The sequence below is a fragment of the Urocitellus parryii genome, chromosome 1 (assembly GCF_045843805.1).
Source record: "Urocitellus parryii isolate mUroPar1 chromosome 1, mUroPar1.hap1, whole genome shotgun sequence".
NCBI classification, from domain to species: domain Eukaryota; kingdom Metazoa; phylum Chordata; class Mammalia; order Rodentia; family Sciuridae; genus Urocitellus; species Urocitellus parryii.
Window position 1 is genome coordinate 181,542,778 of NC_135531.1, and position 19,654 is coordinate 181,562,431.

Below are 19,654 nucleotides of genomic sequence, written 5' to 3' on the forward strand. Positions count from 1 at the left end.
GAATTTGCCAAGTCTCACACAGCTAGTAGGGATGGAGTTGGGATTTAACCATTTTTAATTGGCTTCAGCATCAGGTTTTTCATCATTGCCAGATTTACATCCAGTCTTGAAGCACTTTGTGATAGGGTGCTTTTCTAGGTCAAGATAGAAGGGACAATTCCAGGTCAAATCTTCCTTTTCAAGGACAAGTGACTTGAAATGCTCCTCCCCCTAGATATATAAAATGGCAGTGTCTTAGCAGCTATTTTTCTAGGATTAGGGTGGAATAGGGTCCTTGAGACAGATATTATCTTCACTTTAAAGAGGAGGAAACTGAGGTTCAGAAAGGTGACAAACTTTACAGGTTTTTTTCCCTGGGCCACAGTGACCCTAAGCACTGATTCTGGGCTGAGAGTCTGGACCAGGTCTGGCTGGCAGTCACAAGGAGTCCAGTGTCTCCCCTAGAGTCATCAGGATCCTCTCTGCCTGGCCAGCCTATGATTCCCTAAGAGGCTGCTGGGCCACTTGTGAAACAGGAAATAATGACTTCAGAATGCTCAGGGTTATAGGGTCAGCTGGGACTCAGGTATGGTCTGCTTGGTAGCCTGATTTGGTTAACCGCTACCACTTGTCCTTTGGTGGGAGGGAAACTGCAGAGAGAGTTTGCATTGGTGGTTTGGAGTTTCACAGTCCATAAATTGCTAATCTTCCGAAGTCCAACCCCAAAGCTCATAAGCCTCCAGGTCTCCTAACATCTTTACCTTTCTGCCCAGGAGGTGAGCACTCTTTCCCTTCTTCCCCGGAGGCTGGAATGGAAGTGAAAGCTTGACATATTGGAAGAGAATTGGCTAGCCCCATCGGAGAGAATTTTTATGAAGGCAAAGAAAGCAATGTAAAATACATAGAAATCAGTGTCTGATCGGGGTCCCAACCTTGCTCCAGTGCATACTAATTGCATATAAACTGGGTGCCCTGCTCAAGTTCTGTGCTCAGTTTCTTCATCTGAAAAGTAGGAATAATCTGTTTTAGGGATCCACAAATTATTTTTCAAAGCCTTTTAAAAAATATTTTTAAATGGACACAATCCTTTCATTTTATTTATTTTTTATGGGGTGCTGAGGATCGAATCCAGTGCCTCACATGTGCTAGGCAAGCGCTCTACCTACCACTGAGCCCCAATCCCAGCCCCAAATTATTTCTTTAATGGACCCGATGGCACGTGAAATCCTATGAGCCTGGCTGTCTCTGTCCTAGCCACTCTGCCCTTCTACCAAGAAAGCAGCCACCGACGCATAAAGGAATGGCGTGGCTTTGTTCCCATAAAACTCTATTTATAAAATCAGGTGGTGAGCTGGATTTGGCGTATCGGCAAACCGATCCCTGATCTACCTCCCACTGCTGTTGGGAAGAAGCGACTGATGCTGTTTCTCTGCGGACTACACAATGTGGGAGCCGCTGGAAGGCACCGAACGCGGTAATGAAAATAAAGCTAGGAGCTCGAGAGCGCTTCCGGATGGGAATGCCCGGGGCTGACGGAGCTGACCATCAGGTAGGCATGGGCCGCAGAGGAGGCTCGCACGCCGTCCAGAGTTCAACCAGATGATCAAAGTACCAGCACCGCTCTTTCGGCAGCCAGCAGATCGCTCCAAAAAGTTCCAGCCGCCTTCTCCAGGAGTCCTTCTCCTAGCCCTTTGGCTGGTCCTCTCTCTCAGATCCCAGCCAGAGAGCCGGACGCCGAAACTGGGTCCCTCAAGTCCCCGCCCCCAAAGCCTGGACACGCCCTCTGGAGTCTCCGCCCCCAGAGCGCAGACCGGCGAGTGACGCACCCGGCCCCGCCCTCTGGAGTCCCCGCCCCCGGAGTCCGGACCAACGAGCAACTCACCGGGCCCCACCCTCTGGAAACTCCGCCCCCAAAGCCCGGACCGGCGTGCTTTGCGGTCGCCCCCGCTGGGCTCCGCGCACGTGTCGCCGCGTACTGGGCAGCCGCAGAGCAGGTGAGCGCGCCGAGCATGGCGGAAGGTACCTGGACTCGCGGGCCGAGCTTTAGTCCCTAGCTTCCCTGCTGCAGGGTGTTCGGGGGCCTAGGGTGGAGGCATAGCGGAGCCCCTGTGCGAAGGTCCTGCCGCCCCTCCTCGCCCAGCTGCCGGCGGGGGAGGCCCCAGAACCTGCCTTGGCCCCGGCAGCCCTGGGTGCGTTAGAGCTTCGTCCAGGATCCTTCCTTTCCTAGCCTGAGTTTCCTCTTTGGAAAGAAAGGCCCAACTGAGATGACGTTAGTATGATTTCCTTATTAAAACAGGCTAAGCAGTACCCCGCGTTCTCGTTTGCCCAACGTCATTGCTAATTAAACATTGTTCACAGACAGGAAAATAATAAGCTTCAACCAAAGTTATATAATTGTGATTATTAGGTGACATGCCCAGATGAAATGATAAGGTGTTTGGAATGTTTCAAAATAAACCAGTCAGGGATGTGGGGTAGGAATAAATGAAACAGTATTGGCTGAGTTGATAATGATTGAGTTTGATATATTATTGTCTCTACCTTTGTTTATGTTTATGATTTAGCATAACAGGTTTTCTAAAATGAGTACATTGCTGTGGTGCCTGACAGCCCATGCTCAAATATTGTGCCTGAATTAACTGTTAGGGCTAACAACAGTACTGGGTGGCCTAACTGGGAGAAATTTATTTTCTCACAGTTCTTGAGGCTAGAAGTCCAAGACCAAGGTTTGATCAGGTTTGGTTTAGCCTTGACTTGCAGATGATTTCCCTCTGTACATGTATTTTTCTTTTCCTTTTTTTTAATATTTATTTTTTAGTTTTAGGTGGACACAATGTCTTTATTTTTTTTATTTTTTAATTTTATGTGGTGTTGAGGATGGAACCCAGCGCCCTGCACATGCCAGGCAAGCACGTTACTGCTTGAGCCATATCCCCAGCCCCTATACATGTGTTTTTCTAATCTCACTTTTATGAAGACACCAGTCTGATAGTATTAGAGTCCATCACAATCTCATTTTCCTTTCCTTTGTATGACCCTATATTCAAATACAGTCATGTTCTGGTGTACTAAGAGGCCATGATTCAGTCCATAACCCTACCACTAGCCTGGGATTTTGGCCAGTCTTCTTAACCTAGCCATGCATCAATTTTCACAAATTTAAAATAGGGGCAATCATAGCATAAGTCTTGGGGTTATGAAGATTCAGTTGTATGTCATACAGTCAATTTTTTTTTTTTTTTTTAGTTTTAGGTGGACACAATATTTTATTTTTATGTGGTGCTAAGAATCGAACCCAGTGCCTCACGCATGCTAGATAAGCGCACTACCACTTGAGCCACATCCCCAGCCCATACAGTTAGCTTTTTTATTAGAGGGTTCACCTCTAGGGATTCAACCAATCACAGATTTAAATATTTGGAAACATTTTTTCATCTGTATTGAACATGTATTGCTTATTCCCTAAGCAATACAGTATAACAACTATATACATGATATTTGCATTACATTCGGTGTTAAAAGTAATTAGAGATTATTAAAATATGTAAGAGGATGTGCATAGGCTATATGCAAATACTAAGCCATTTTATACAGAGAAGAACATTCAGAAATTTTGGTATCTGGGGGTACTGGAACTAGTCCCCTGTGGTTTCAGAGGAATAATTCTCTGTGTATATATGTTTAAATATCTCTTAAGTTTATTAGTAGTACAGGTATATTTTCCTAATATAGCCAGCCCTCCATATCTGTGGGTTCTGCATCCATGAATTCAACTAATAATCAAAAATATATTTTAACTGTATCTGTACTGACCATGCAAACTATTTTCTTGCCATTATTCTCTAAACAATATAACAGCTATACACATAGCAATTACATTGTGTTAGTTATTATAAGTAATCTAGAGATGATTTAAAATATTCAGAAGGATGTACATGTTAGTTATATATATATATATATATATATACACACACACACACACACACACTATATCAACTTATATAAAGAACTTGAGCATCCTTGGATTTTTATATTGTTGAGAGCCACAGCCAAAGGGGCCCCAGCAAACTTCCAGCTGCCAGCTGATGATTGGCTCACAGCGGCCCCAGCAACATCACCGCAGAGGAGCCAATCAGATGTTGCTGGGGCCGCTGTGAGCCAATCATCAGCTGGCAGCTGGAAGTTTGGTACAATTTTTCCAACAAGAGCCGTCAATTGGCTTGGTGTATCTTCTTCCCTTCTGCTTGTCATGATCTTTCAGCTAAAATTTGGGGGCCAACAGAGGTGAGGCAAAGAACCTCACCCCCCCCCCCCCGCTGGTACAAAGACCTCTCCACAGGTGTGGCTGTATACTGGACCAGTAGTCAATGACGGGTAAGATCCAATTACAATGGTACCAACCTAAGACAGGAGGCTGACGCCATGAAGTCAGCTCATCCGAAGACGGGTAAGGACCATATGTAGTATTGGACAACCTAAGGCAGGCACAGTCCCCAAACCACATGCTTGTTGCTTAAACAGAGAGGGGGAGATGTTGAGAGCCACAGCCAAAGAGGCCCCAGCAAATTTCCAGCTGCCAGCTGATGATTGGCTCACAGCGGCCCCAGCAACATCTAGCTGATTGGCTCCTCCACGGAGCTGCTCATTGAGGGACTTCTTTGGCTCCGCCCACGCAACCCAGCCAATCAGCCTCAAGAGCAGGAGGACTGTGGGAGGTGGAGAGGCTGGTGTGGGGGTGAGAGGCTTGTGGAAGCCAGTGGTGGCAGTTGGGCTCTGAGGGTTTTTTCCTGAGGAGCTGTTTTGTTTGGCGTTTGTAGTTCTAAAAATAAAGTTAGTTTCTTTTGACAAGTGGCTCCTGAATTGTGCCCAGACAGACTGCGGCATTATATCTGCAGGGTGGGTCAGAGGTCCTAGAATCAACCTAGGGACAGATGTATATGTAAAGCTGTTACAACTGTGCCTAGCATAAAGTACCCAATAAATTGAACATATGATTTATTTACAAATTAATGATAATAAGGCTTCACAATGAAATGAATGGTGGGTGGAATGAGGTAGTTGGGTACTTAGTACTGTACATGGCCATAAGAATAAAAATAAGAATTATAGCTGTTTTCACAAGGGATGTCTGCTACTAAGCCAAACACTGATTGTTTTATGTATGTTCATTTATTTATTCATTGCAACCACCTTTGAGGTGGGCCACTGTCACATGCCTATTTGGCAAGTAGAGAAATGATTCTTTGAACCCATTTGGTCTGCCTGTAGAGCCAGCCCATGCTTTAAACCTCAATGCAGAATTGCCTCATTAAAGAAGGATTTTGCTCTTGTTCTCTTTTTCTTAGCCAGGTTGTCAGCAGTGGCAGCACTCATGGCTGGTCCCCTGTGGCGGGTCTCAGCCTTCATACAGAGACACAGGACAGCCCTTTTGGTGGTTTCCTGCACAGGCCTGTTTGGAGCTCAAATCTCGTACCACCTCTTCCCGGATCCGGTGGTCCAGTGGCTTTACCAGTACTGGCCCCAGGGCCAACCGGCCCCACTCTCCTCAGAACTACAAAGCCTCTTCCAAGAGGTCCTGCAGGATATGGGCGTCCCTTCTGGCCACTGCTACAAGCCCTTCACCACCTTTACCTTCCAGCCTGTGAGTGCCGGCTTCCCAAGACTCCCTGCTGGGGCTGTCATAGGCATCCCTGCCAGCTTCCTTGGTGGCCCAGTAACCAACACTGATCATCCTGTGGTCGTACATGGGCAAAGAGTAGACTGGCAGACCCCAGCAGGCACCCGTCTAAGAGATGCCCTGACCCTCTCCCGTGACGCCCAGAAGTTTGCCTTGGCCAGAGAGGTGGTATACCTGGAGACCAGTGCAGCTGCCCTGCAGGCCCTGCCAGCCCCAGCTTGCCTGGCAGGAACCTGGGCACTGAGTGTGGGTGCCAAGCATGCATTAGGGCTCTATGGAGGCCCCATGAACATACGAGCTGCCTTCAACTTGGTGGCAGCAGTGGCAGGCTTCATGGCCTATGCCTTCTCCGCAGACTCTCTTACTCATGCCCTGGAAGGTTGGCTGGACCGCCGCACCGCCTCCCTGTCTACAGCCTACGCCCGAGGTGGAGTGGAATTCTATGAGAAGGTTCTGTCAGGCAACCTGGCCCTGCGCAGTCTCTTGGGCAGACGCGGGGAGAAGCTGTATACACCCAGTGGGAACATTGTCCCCAGACACTGGTTCCGCATCAAGCATTTACCCTACACAACCCGCCTGGACTCTGTACTGCAGATATGGAGGGTAGCACCCAACCCAGGCCGCTCCTGAGGTGCTCATGACCAGGACAGTTCCATTCATGCAAATACCACTCTGGCATTGTCTGGGGGAATCCCTTGGGACCTCTGGACCCACACACCACAGTCAGAAAAATTATAGGCTTTGGAGTTAAATATCCTAGATTCTATCTTCTCCTACCACTTATGAACTCAGGGACCTTGGGCAAGCCCCCTTTATGAATCTGAGCCTTGGTTTTCTCAACTATAATGTGGAGAGGATATAAACTACCTCACAGGATTATAGAGTTATGTTGAAGTCATGAATAAACAGGATATTGCTCCTCCTTTATCTTTGAAATCCGTTGGTTGTAGGAGTCAGGCCACATCTTCCCAACTAGAGGTGCTGGTAATAGTCAACCCTTTCCTACAGTGAAGAACCCTCCTCTGTCTGCCCAGTGGTCAAATTCTAGTCTTTCTCCATTGAGGTAGAGGTTAAAAGATTTAAAAGGCTAGGGGCTGAAGTTGTGGCTCATTGGCAGAATGCTTACCTCGCATGTCTGAGGCACTGGGTTCTCAACACCACATGTAAATAAATAAATAAATAAAGGTCCATCAAGAACTATATATATATATATTTTTTTTTTTTAAAAAAGATGCTAAAATGTGAATTTGGTGGGGCTTTTAGAGTGGTGTGCCAATAAAGTCCTATGGATGCAAATGGTACACCCAGAGAAGGGAAACCAGGGAAGTGATGGGGCACCAGGAAAGGCACCTGACCAGAAGAGGAAGGGAGGTGTTCCTGGAACACAGCAGAAGCTCTGCCTAAAGATGGAGGAAAGAACAAACCATTGCAAATCTGAGGCTCTGCTGGGGAGTCCAAAGCAGTCAGCCTCCTGGGGTACAGAGCATGATCAGGGCTTGGAGAGCAGAGGGCGTTAAGTGGCACAGCTTTGCTTGGTGAGGACACTGGGGACAACAGAGGGTGGAGGTAGGCAGTGAACCAGGCACGTGTCATAGGATCCATGGGGACTGTATCCTTGTTCCCCATTAGCCCTCTGATGGTACAGAAAGCAGCCCCTCAGCTTTGATCTTTGGACAAGAGACCTCCATCCAACAGGGCAAAGTGAGGAGAGCTGTAACCAGGACTAATTAGGCCATTCATGTCATCCTTACATTGGAAATAATGTTTTTTCTGGAAGATTTTTGAAGAATTCAGACATGGTGCCAGTAAAACAGGACAAAGGGATTAGGTCACACCCAGGGAAGGCACTGGTGGTGGCAGACAGTTCCTGGCAGGAGACCTTGCGAGAAGAGTAAGCCAGGGTGGTCATGGTACACCTTCCTGCTAGGATTTCACTGTGGTCTAGAACTCAGTGTGCTGTGCCAACCTGCAAGTCCCTCCACCAGACCTGGGCTGGCTGAGAACAGGGGACGCCTGCTCATCTCACAGATCCCTAGCACCTAGGACAACATAAGGCATGGGCTTGATAAGTACATAGACAGATAGATGAGGTACAACTAGGTGAATAAGAGTCCACCCTGGCAGATAGCACTTCACAGGGCTCCTTGGGATGTCACCTAGCCATAGCTACTGCTGTACATCAAGGACCATCATGCCAAGGGGGTCAAATATGGAGTCTGAATTTGATGGACTCCACCTTCTCGCCACTCCCTGCCGCCACCCATCTACTTTTAATGTTGGCATGAGCCCAGATGGCAGCATCAGGCCTTCATGCTGATCTGCCCAAGTGCTATGATTTGTCCGCCAATGGTTGATATGGTAGAAGTTGCCCTGTGCAGCAGTGTTAAGAAGTAGAACCTTTAATAGGTGGGACCTAGTAGGGGATAATTAGGTCACTGGGGGCATTGCCCTCAGTAAGGATGAATACTGATCTCTGGAAGTGAACTCTGGTGAGAGCAAGCTGTAGTTTAAAAATAATAATAAAACTGGCCACTCCACCCACACTTCCTGTCTGGTTATGGGATCTTTCCTTCTTGAGTGCACTCCCACCATTATGATGCCATCTGCCATGAGCTCCTCACCAGAGATGAAGAGAAGTTGGTCCCATGTTCTTGGACTTCCACGATATGAGCCAAATAAACCTGTTTTCTTTATAAATTACCCAGTTTCAAGTATTTTGTTACAACAACAGAAGATAAACTAACATAGGAAGGTAGCCCCAGTATGGGGGAGAGTAAACCCCAGAACTGTTGCTTACTCTTTCCCTCCATTCCCAAGTCAGTCTTTGTCCCCACTCATTGTTCTTCCTAGTCCCCACACATGCCTAATGTGCCACTTACTTCCAAAACCTAGGCTCCCAGAGGCTTCACCATGTGTGGGTGTGTGGGTATGTTGTCCTTTCACCCCACAGCCACACACACATACTTCTCCAGCCACAGCCAAAATACGAAAAACAGAGTTCCAGAGTCTTCCTGATCCTGGCTGGTCCCACTGTCTCTGTCCCTTCTGGTGTCCACAGTGCAGGGCCCAACTTGAAGCTGAGCACACATGGAAGCCATTGCAGCACATGAAGCCTAGAAGGGTATATAGTAGAAAACTGGTTCCCAAGCTGGGAATGTAGCTCAGTGGTAGGGAAACTGCCTAGCTGCCTAACATGCAAGAGCCCTGACTTCAGTTCCCAGAATGGCAAAAAATAATAAGATGGGAGCCGGAAGGGCTGGGGCTGGGACTATAGCTCAGTGGCAGAGCGCTTGCCCAGCATGCATGAGGCACAGGGTTCGATCCTCAGCACCACATAAAAATAAATAAATAAAGTAAAGGCATCCTGTCCAGCTACAATACCAAAAAAAGGAAAAGATTGGAGCTGGACATGGTAGCACACCCCTGTAATCCCAGCAGCTCAGTAGGCTAGGGCAGGAGGATCACAAGTTCAAAGTCAACCTCAGCAAAAGTGGGGCACTAAGCAACTTATTGAGACCCTGTCTCTAAATAAAATACAAAAAGGGCTAGGGATGTGGGTCAGTGGTAAGTGACCCTGGATCCCATTACCAAAAACTAAAAAATTAAAATAAGATTGGTTCCCTACATTTTAGTGCTTTTAAGTGGTACAAGTACTAGGGTGTTCAGGTCTTAAAATTACTTCCCAAAGGCTAGTAATTCCTTGAAACCAGAATCCCTCCCCACCCTCCATCCCACTTCAGGAAACTTTGCTGCCTAATACAGCTCTACTTCATAGCTTTTCAAAGACCCAGTCAGGGCACTTCTTAGGTTGCTATGAATTGGCTCCTTTGGGAAATTACAAAGTTGCTGCCCATGCAATTTCTGAAAGATGGTTGCTTAGAGCAAAGGACTCAGGTGGCCCTATGGGAAGATTCCAGGCTGGGAGAGAGGGCATTTAAGTGGGAGGTGGTCTTTTACATATACTATACTAGTCATATTTTAACTCTAGAATGTCCATTGTTAGGTTGTGGTAAGAATGACATGAGCGGACATTCTTGGTGACATTCATAGTCCGCAGCCCATGGCCACAGAGATCCCTGGTCCTGCTGTTCTTGGCTACGGGCAGTCTTGCTGCCTTTGGTTCTAAACAATGCAATGCAGCAACACTGAGGGTCCTGTAGTTTGGGTCTGGAATGTTCCCCATAGACCCAAGTATTAAAGACTTTGTCCCCATTTTGATGCTACTTGATCCCCACCATGGTGGGAGGTAGGGCCTAGAGGGTGTGCCCTCAAAGGGATAGTGGGACCCAGCCTCTTTCCACTTTATCTTTTGTCCCCAGCTACTGAAGTGAGTGGTTTTATTCTTCCATACACTTAGGCCCTGATGTGCTGCCTTACCACAGGCCTAAATGCAGCAGTAGGCTGGGGCAGGAGGATCACGAGTTCAAAGCCCACCTCAGCAAAAGGCAACCAACTATGGACTGAAACCTCCCAAACTGAGCCCTGTGAGAACTTTTATCTTAATAAGTTTATTATCTTTGGTAGCCGACTAATAGGAAGGATATATCATTACTATGATTAAGTTCACAAAAGTTTGTAACTTCCATCTTGCAAGCTGATTACTGTCTTGATTTTCATGTCTTAATGAAACAAGCAGCCATGTTGGAGAGACCCAAATGCCAAGAAACAAATGTAGGGTGGCCTTTGACCAATAGCCAGCTAAGAATTATGGACCTCATTCCAACAGTCCACAAGGAACTGAGACCTGGCAGCAACCATGTGAGCTTGAAAGAGAATCCTTCTGCAGTCCAGCTTTTAGAAGAGACCCTAGCCCTAGTCAACATTGCAGCCTGTAAGAGCCCCTGAGGCAGAGAACACAGCTAAGTTGTGCCTGGACCCTGACCCACAAGTACAGCGAGGCAGCAATTGCATGTTGTGGTAAATCATCTTGTTTTTGGCAACTTGTTATACAGCAATAGTTAATTATGTTATTAGCGGACAAAATATTTTTAGAAAGCAGTGTGGCAAAACTTGATAAAATCATAAGACTATATCTTTTAGCCCTGTAATGTCAAACCTAGAAATTTATCCTAGGGCAAAAACCAACAGACATTAAATAGTATATGCCCAAAGATGTACCTAAGAGCATTAGCCATATTTTTAAATAGATATAATGGAAATGTGAACAGCAGTAATTTAGAAAATGGTGAATATTGTTCAGACACTGAAAAGGATAATTATAAAACCTATGGTAAGAACATGGGGAAATGTTAATTATAAATAGCAAATCATTTTTTAAAATATTTTTAAAAATATTACCTGCATGAAGATTATAGTAATGTAAACATTGTAACTTGGGAGGAAATTCACAAAATTAAAAGTAATCCTGTTATGGTGGATTTTTTTCCATGCTGGAGATCAAACCCAGGGCCTCATGCATGCTAGGCTAGTGCTTTATCCCTGAGCTACATCCCTCTCTAGCCCTGTTAAGGTGGAATTTTGAATGATTTTATTCACTAAAGTAGGAGGCACATAAATGTGTATTTATGTGTATATATATTATATATACAATATAATGTATAAATATATGTGTGTGTATTTACATCGTGTGTGTATGTGTGTGTGTGTGTGTGTGTGTTAAGTGAAGTCCTACTCAGAGGAGCCTGGACCTATGCCTTATTTCTGCATCAAGGTGACAGATTCTGGCATCCCTGCCTTGGCCTGTGTTCTTGGGGTGTGGCCAATTTTCTGTCATTAACTATGGCAGCCATGAAAATGTGCTGCTCAGACCTGCTGCAGGAGGAGATTTGACCGACAGCCCCAGTTGTTGTTTCTCTAGATCTGCCACCGTGTTAGCACAGAGACCAGGCCTCCGTGGGCTATTTTCAGCCAGTGACTGAGCATGGTGGCAGTACCACTACAGGTAACCTGTCAGTCTCCTACAGGTGGCTGCCACTCAAGGACTCCTTATTGGCCTGGACAAAACCTTTCTTAGAACTCTCTAACGTCTGAGGCCCTTCCTCCCAACTTGTGGTCTAAAAGATCTCCCTACTTTCCTCTTGGATGCTAGGAATGCATGGTGTTAGTTTGGGTCCAAACAGGAGACTGAAACCACATGCCAATCTGAACAGGAAGAGTTCTCTAGAAAGAATTATTGTTGCTAGGCGCAGTGGCACAGGCCTGTAATCCTCAGTGGCTTAGGAGGCTGAGGCAGGAGGTTCGAAAATTCAAAACCAGCCACAGCAACTTAGCAAGGCCCTAAGCAACTTAGTGAGACCCTGTCTCAAAATAAAAAACAAAAAGGGCTGGGGATGTGACTTCAGCTTCTGTGGGTTCAATCTCTGGTACCAAAAGAAAAAAAGAAAGAATTGTTGTTCAATAAGACATGATGAGGGACTAACTTCTAAGAAGTGTTCTCTTGAGAACTCTAAAGAGTTTATGAACAGTAGCTATAAGGAGCAGCTCCTTCTGTCCTGCCAGGGATGATATTCAGATCTCACTGTGACCACCACTCACTGGTGCAAACAAGTTGCCAAGGTATGGCCCCAGCAGAACTTGCTAGAACTTTACCCTCTGAGATAATAGAGAACCCATCTGCAGGAGATGAAGCAGTGCGTTGGAACTTGACATAAAGCCACAGAAAAGATGCTGGGGAGCTGTATTTAGGGAAGGGGCCTCACCAGAGTTCACTGCTGCAAAGCCCCAGATGGATGCCAGGGCAGGACCCTGACTGGCTAATTAAGCACTAACCCATTGACAGCATGGCTGTAATTATGCTCACTCTTACCTGGAACAGCCAGGAGCATACTCTTTTTCTGCTCACTGGCTCAGTTTTCCAAGACTTCAAGTCACTGTGGGTGTCGAATTTTCCTAAATTCATCTGCATGTGAAAAGACCACAACCCTTGCCCTATTGCCCAGCAGCATGGACTTCCTCACTTTCCAGACCCCTGAGCAAAGCTCCCTGATCTGGTCCAAATCAGGTCAGATCTACACTCAGCCAACTGGGCGGCCCCTTCACAGCTTGTGAGCAGCCCTGTGGGCCTGAAATGTGCCTGTCTTTGTCAAATTGCCAAGGCAGGAAAAAACTAGAATCTGGGTCCTAAGAGACTGGGAACCCCAGGGTGCCCTTGGTCAGGACCTGAAGGCCACCTTTAGCCTCAGAGTCAGACCACCTGGATTAAGAACCTGACTCTGCAACTTTATACTCTGGGCTTGTTACGTTCCCTCTCTGTGCCTTAGTTTTCCCCATTTGCAAGTTGGAATAGTAACAGTGCCCACCTACTTGCTCCAATGAATTGTTTGCAAAGCACCTGGAACAGTTCCTGGCCCAGAATTGAAGCTTGAGGAAGTTGAGCAAAATTTTTATCTACTAGTCATTCATTGCCCAAGGCACAGTGGTCAGGAAGGGACTGAATCAGAGCCCAGCATGGCACTTTTGGAAGTGTCTCAGGTGACTGTGGTATGAGTCAGAGTTGGCAGCAGGCCCTGCACAGCCTTCTCAAACCACAACAGAGTTTTGTTTATGTCTGACTCCACCCCAGCCTGGGACCCCCAAGAGGGCAACAGGCAACACCTCCTATTCCTGGAAGCTGACGGGAGTTGGTGTTCGGGAAGTGTTTGCTGAAGACAAGACTGTATTTGCTGTAAGGTCAGCTCAGTGTCCCTTTCTCAGAGAACCTCCCATCAGAGAGGATGCTGTGGCCAAGCCTCTCAACCTGACTCGTTCCTTCTGGATAAGGCAACACTAGGGCCCCAGCACCTTTCAACTTTGCTCCTAGCCACTGCTAGAGGCCACCCTGTCATTGCTCCTCAGTGCCTGGCACACTGATTACCCGCACTGACTCCTGGGGAGCAAAGTCTGCCCAGCATTGAGATCCACAGTCGGGCCCTGCAGAGGAAGCATGTGCAGGCGTCCTGGGTAACAGAGAGCTCAAGGGCACAGAGCCCACCAGGAATTTGGGCCCCAGCTGCCTGACCCCAGCCTGTGGGGCTTCCTCTCCTAACATAGGAGAAGCGCAGATCCCCCCACCCCAACTTCTACTCCAGGCATCTTGAATCTGGCCCTCAGAGCTCTCCCTGCCAGCCAAAAGCGTGTCAGGAGCCATCTGCTGCCTGAGCTGGTGGCAGCTGCTGGGGACATGCTTGCATACATATGAATTGATGTTGTTTTGCCTCGTGATAATATCTTCAGTTGAGCAAGGGGAGATATGCTAAATTATTCAGAGGTTGACCTGAGGAAGGCGGACCTGACAGCCCAGGGGAAGCAACAGGGAAAGGCTTAGAGACAAGCAGGCCTGGGCCTGAGGAGGAGGAGTTGTATTGTGGCCCCAGGATGCAGTGCCTGTGAGAGCACCAGGCCCACTTCCCTGATGACACCAAAGCTGGGGTGGCCTTCAGCAGTGGTGGAAGAGGTGGTCCATTGAGGTGACTCTTCCCCTCAGCCCCACACTGGAACTTTTTCCTCGAGACAATACTACAGCTCCCATGTAAGGAGTCAGGCTACGTCCTTACATTATCTCATTTAATTGCCACCAAAACCCCTTAAAGCAAGGCAGGAATTAGTCCTGGGTCCAGATGGGAAGTGGCAGCTCCAGTGAGGGTAACTCTCCATGGTCACCAAGCTGCTGGGTTGGGGCCAGGATGGGGACCTGTGGCACAGGGTGGGGACAAGTGCATCGTGTGCTGTCTTCTCCATCAAGGCTGTGGCCTCAGTGGGATGGAGGGATCACGGCAGCACCCTTTTTTAGAGCGGCAGAGCCCCTGGAGACTGTGGCAAACCCCGCGTGTCCTGGAGTGCTCCTGGGAAGTGCATATGGAACATGGGGGCCACCCAGGAACCCCAAATGGGCATTTCAGTCACAGCTTTGTCCCCATATGACGCTGGTCCAACATCTCACTTCTAAACCTTCCTGCAAGAGAGGAAGATGGAGAGTACAATGAGATCTCTTTGGGAAAGGAAACTCTGAACCACCTGGGGCACTTGTGGGATGCCGATCCCCAGGCTCTCCTGAGACCCAGGAAACTGCTGTTGTCACCAGTTTCTCCCTGAGGTGATTCATGTGAACCCCAAAGTTGAGGTCACTGCTTTTAGATGAGCTGACCCTAAGGTAATGTTCTTTAACTGATCAAGGAGTCAATCCATCAGCTCCTTCCAAGAGAAGAGCTTCACCACACCAGAGGCAGAGTCTCCTGCAGGCACCAGGAGGCCTGCTCACATGGCCCCTGCCCACAAGCTGGAGCCACAGAGGACACTCGCACCACATCTACAACCACACACACACACACCCCATACATACCACCCATGCACACACCAACAACACAACTCAAACAAACACCACACACACACTACCATGTTTACATACTACATGCAAACCACACAATGCACACACACCCCACTCACACAACACACACACATCACACATACACCCACAAACACATTCACGTTATACTACACACATCCTACCACCCGTCCACACATATCCTACACACACACCCCCAGATTACATGAGTAAGTCCAGCCCAAATAGGGGTGCTCTTAATTCACTGGCCCCCATCACATTCTGAGGTGCTTAAGCAGAGCAGCAGGGAGAGCTGGTCAGGTCTCAGCAGGGTCTGAAAAAGGTGAGGTGCCTTCAGAGCCTGCTCCTCTGCCCTTGTAAGTATCCTGTCTGGCCACTGATGGTGCCACCCACTTCCCTTGGAAGGTAGGCAGTGAAAGTGACTCCACCCCTGAATTTAGTAAGTGAAGGGCCACATCTATGCGAAGCATCATTCGCCACCTCGCAACCCCTAACAGGAATCCAGAAATCAGATCCCTGAATGAGGAAGGCATGAGCAAAGCCCACACCCAGTGAACCCCTGGCGGGGGGAGCCAAAAATAAACCTTGGAGGTTTCCAGGCACAGATTTGGGGGTCATTTGTCACCACAGCATTATCTACCCTATCCCGCTGCTATACTACACCTAAAAGCCAAACCACCGCAAAGGTTAAATTCACTGTGCCTTGACAAGTCGTGTAATTTGGGTGTGTGTGTACGTGTGTGTGGAGAGGCTCTTTAGTAAGAGGTGAGAATTCTGCTGCTTCTGAGAATCCTTTCAGCCCAGTGCCCACTGATGCTGCAAAGCCTTGCTGAAAAACAAATATCAAAAAATGATCACACAACATCGAGCTGTAAAAATGCTTCGCTTGTGAGTGACAGGAGTGCCTTTGTATCTTTCTCCCTGCTCCCTACTCCCCACCCCCTTGGAAGGAGCACAGGCTCAGTGAAGGTGATCGCTCCCAAACGTGAACAAATGGGACTGGGACTGAGAACACTCCATTTCTTGATTTTTAGCCCTCCCTCCACTTTTCACACCCATCTCTTTGAAAAGCTGAAAGCAACGCACAGATGTAAGGAGCTGTTTTCCTCCGCGTGGTTACAGCCCCGCCCCTCTGTTCCCATGGCAGCCGGCGCACTCTTCGCGCTGCGCTCTGTCTGGCTCCTTGTCTGGCTCTCCCAACTGAGCCGTGAATGGCTCACGGGCAGGCCCCCGCCCTTCCTTCTTGCATCCTGGGCACCTGGCTCAGCACCTGGCCCGCCCTAGGTGCTCAGTGGCTGGTGGGTGGGCAGGTGCTTGTGTGGAAAGACAGAGCCAGAGCAGAGAGGTGGGGAGGGCGCCGGGGAGGAGAAACCTGGGGGCCTGAGAGTGACACCATAGGAAAGCATTTCTCAACACCCACTATATACAAGTCACAATCGAAGCTCTGGGGGAAAGTCTAGACTCACAAAATGTACTTACCAGCTTACAAACACCTTGATATACGTTGTTTTGGAAACTACTCAGTACCCGGGTGTAAGTCAACTGTACGGAAATTATCCTGTTTTGAGAGTGGATGTACAAAGTTTATGTGAAGTGGTAAAAAGGGCAGCGGCCTTGAACTGCTCGGAGTCCTGGCTCTTCCCCCAGCCAGCTGTGCAGGCTTTGGAAGCCTCAGCATCCTGCTTTATAAAAGGAGGGGACGGCTCTGTAACTGCACAATTATGGCAGTGTCCTCTCCTGGGCTGCTTCATTCACTCAATAAGAGGTGAGCAGCTGCCCCAGGTCTGAGGGCAGTCTCAGGCCTGGGGGATAAGCTGGACCAGGGAACAGTGCAGAGACCAGGACTGCCTCATCTGTGTCCACAGAGGATGTCCTCCAGGCCCACCTCAAAGACATGCAGTAGATACATTCAGGAGCAAAGGATGGGCAGCCTGCATGAGCCCAGTGTCCAGAAATCCCAAGTGCTCAAGAGCCTGTGGGCTGAGGTCAGTGCTTAAGGATTAAGTCTGAGCCACGGAAAGGGGATAGCTGTGTGGACAGCAGCTAAGATCGTTACTGAGAGCACTGTAGGACTTGGCCTGAGAAGAATATCTATCGCTGGTGTTTTCACTCTGTCCCTGACCTCACAGTAACCACAGGACAAGAGGGCACTTGACACAAACCTGCCCTGACTTCAGTCAACAGCACACATTCATTGAATACCTACTATGCACCAGGCTCCATTCTAAGCTCTGGAGAAATAGCATTGGACAGAAATCCCTGCCTTTATATTTGTGTTCTAGTGAAGGACACAGACAATTTACAAGGAATAAATGATTAAAGAGCACATAGGATGAAAAGCAGGGCTGCTTTGAGACAAGGGATAGGGTGATAAAAGATGGCTGATATCGAGGAGATGACATTGGAGCAAAGATGGAGTGGGCCAAGTGGAAATTCAGGGAAAGAGCACTTAAGGGCAAAAGGCCCAGGTGAAAGGAAAAGGGGGGAGGAAAGGGAATGGAGAAGTGGAGGAGTCACATCACTCTGTTTTGGAAATTCTGTTTGGAAATTCTCCTGTTTCCAGGAGAAGCCACCTTGGAGAAGACAGCTCATGGTTGCCTTTAGCCAAACCCAGACCTCACTAGGCTGGTGCTGACAGTTCATGCATTGGTTTCTCTGGAAAAACCCAAAGACACAGCTCCCAGAGGTGAGGTCACACCCAGCTTGTCTTTGAATGACTCTACAACAAAATATAGAACCAAACTTCTTAATGGGATTGAGGGGTCCAAGATGGCCTCTGTCTCTGCCTGTCTCTCCCCACATGCCTCACTTTAGGAACCCAGCTCTATCGATCTACAGGCTACTCTTTGTCACCTCCATATTTTTGCACATGCTGTTCCCTCTGCCAGAAGAACTGTCTGCTTCCCTTCCCTGGGAGACAAGGCAAAAGGGACCCATTCCTCATCTGTCCCTCCTGCCCTGTCTGTGCCCTCTGCTTCCTTATCAGCGATTCCCTGTCTCTGGCTCCCTCCTCTCAAGGATAGCAACCTCCCAAGAGCAGGGGTCTATTTCCTTCCTTTGCACACAAGCGTCTGGCATCATTGAACATCTGGTTGAACATCTGGAGGAAAGGAGGCAGGTTGCTGGTTCACTGATTCTAGGATCAAATTTAAGGGCAGAGAGGAACCGCGGAGGAAAGTGGAACAGGAGATGAGGGCAGGAGGTGGGCACTCAGAGGGAACAAGCTGGAAGCTGGCACTGCGGGAGTCCACAGGCCAGTGACTTGCAAGGTGAAGCCAACCTCACTGTCTTGCTGTTTAATTGGGAGCCTGAGAGCTGCCACTGCTTCGTCCTTGACATTCCTGATGGTTGAAGTGTGGTTCCTCCACTTAGGGAGAATGACACATCTCTGGTCCTCAGTTGGGTCTTTTTACACCTATGGTCATTCAGTTCTCATAACAATACTATCATGGGAAGATTCTGTTTTGGTTTTTCTTGGGTTTTGGTGCTGGGAATCAAATGCAGGGCCTAAAGCTCTGCCACCGAGCTACACCCGCAGCCCAACAAAAGGGAGATTCTTATTCTCACTTTACAGAGGAGAAAAATGAAAAACGAAGGTCAAGTCCTTGCCCACAGTCATACCCATTGCTGGACAGAGCAGCATCAACTGCAAAGATCATCTCCTCTACTTCTGCCTTCCACACTTGATAAGGCCCACATTAAAAAAAAAAAAAAAAAAGTTTACTTTTGGCCTCTAGTTTACTTTTGAGTTCTTGGCTTCTGGTTGGATGCTCATTTCACTACAGGCTGTTCCTCCTAGCAGATTTCTCTCCCAGGAGCCTGTGTGCCTTTGCTTGTGTGTTCTTCTACTGGTCCTTGCAGCTCCCTTTCTTGAGCTTTTGCTCTTCCTGGTTGTTTCAAGATCTTTACTAAAGTCCACACCTTTACAGTTCTCCAGGCCAGGCCTGTGCTAGAGGCCGGGGTTACAGGGAGGACCCTGCCCCTGAGGGGCTCAAGGCCTCTTTGTGGTCTCTAACAGCAACCATATACCTGAGTGGCTCCCAGGGACAGCAGGGGCCAGGACAGAGATGCAGGCAGGACTGTGTGGCGGCTTATTCAGAAAATGAGGTGATTCCTCCCCACACACATACACACTCCCCCCCACTTTTTTCCCTTTCTTCCTCTTTTCTTCTCCCCTTCTCACCTAAATGTGGTAGACTGGTCTCCTTACCAGAGGCCTAGAAGGGTGGGGGCCGAGGAGGATGAGCAGTTAACAGGTGCAGGGGTACAAATGGAGAGGAGGACTCTAGCACAGCGGGTAACTATGGATGACAGCAATTAATTACATATTTCAAGATTGCAAGTTGAGAGGAGTTTGAATGTTCCCAACACAAAGAAATGACAACTGTTTCAGATGATGGATATGCTAATTACTGTGATCTGATCATTACACTTTGTACACATGTATTAAAATGTCGCACTGTACCTCCCAAATATGTACAATTATTATGGGGCAATTAAGATAAACATATATATTTTAAAATAATTTCTTCAATGTTTTTATTTTCCAAGGCCCTCTTAGATCTTCAGGAGAATAGACAGTCTCTTGGGCTTGGATGAGAGATCTGGAGGAAACCAGGCTAAGGTCCTTTAGGCTGATGGAAGGAAGAGGTGAAAGGTCAGCTCAGGACTCTATTTCCAAACTGAGCCCCTGGAATGTGGCAAGATCCCAGTGGGTG

At 48.0% G+C, this 19,654-nt stretch overlaps 1 protein-coding gene across 3 annotated transcripts; it reads left to right on the forward strand.

The window, feature by feature from the left end:
• Window positions 1-1,418: 1,418 nt before the first annotated feature.
• Window positions 1,419-8,312, forward strand: LOC144254762 (transmembrane protein 177-like). Of its 3 annotated transcripts, none has more exons than XM_077798210.1 (2): window positions 1,419-1,973; window positions 5,325-8,312. In XM_077798210.1, exon 2 carries the CDS (start codon window positions 5,351-5,353, stop codon window positions 6,284-6,286), a length of 936 nt encoding a protein of 311 aa, XP_077654336.1. In that variant the 5' UTR covers window positions 1,419-1,973; window positions 5,325-5,350; the 3' UTR covers window positions 6,287-8,312. The 3 variants fall into 3 exon arrangements, with proteins under 3 accessions (XP_077654336.1, XP_077654337.1, XP_077654335.1); XM_077798211.1 differs by having other exon boundaries at window positions 5,329-8,312; XM_077798209.1 differs by lacking the exon at window positions 1,419-1,973 and adding an exon at window positions 1,987-2,248 and having other exon boundaries at window positions 5,329-8,312.
• Window positions 8,313-19,654: the final 11,342 nt, after the last annotated feature.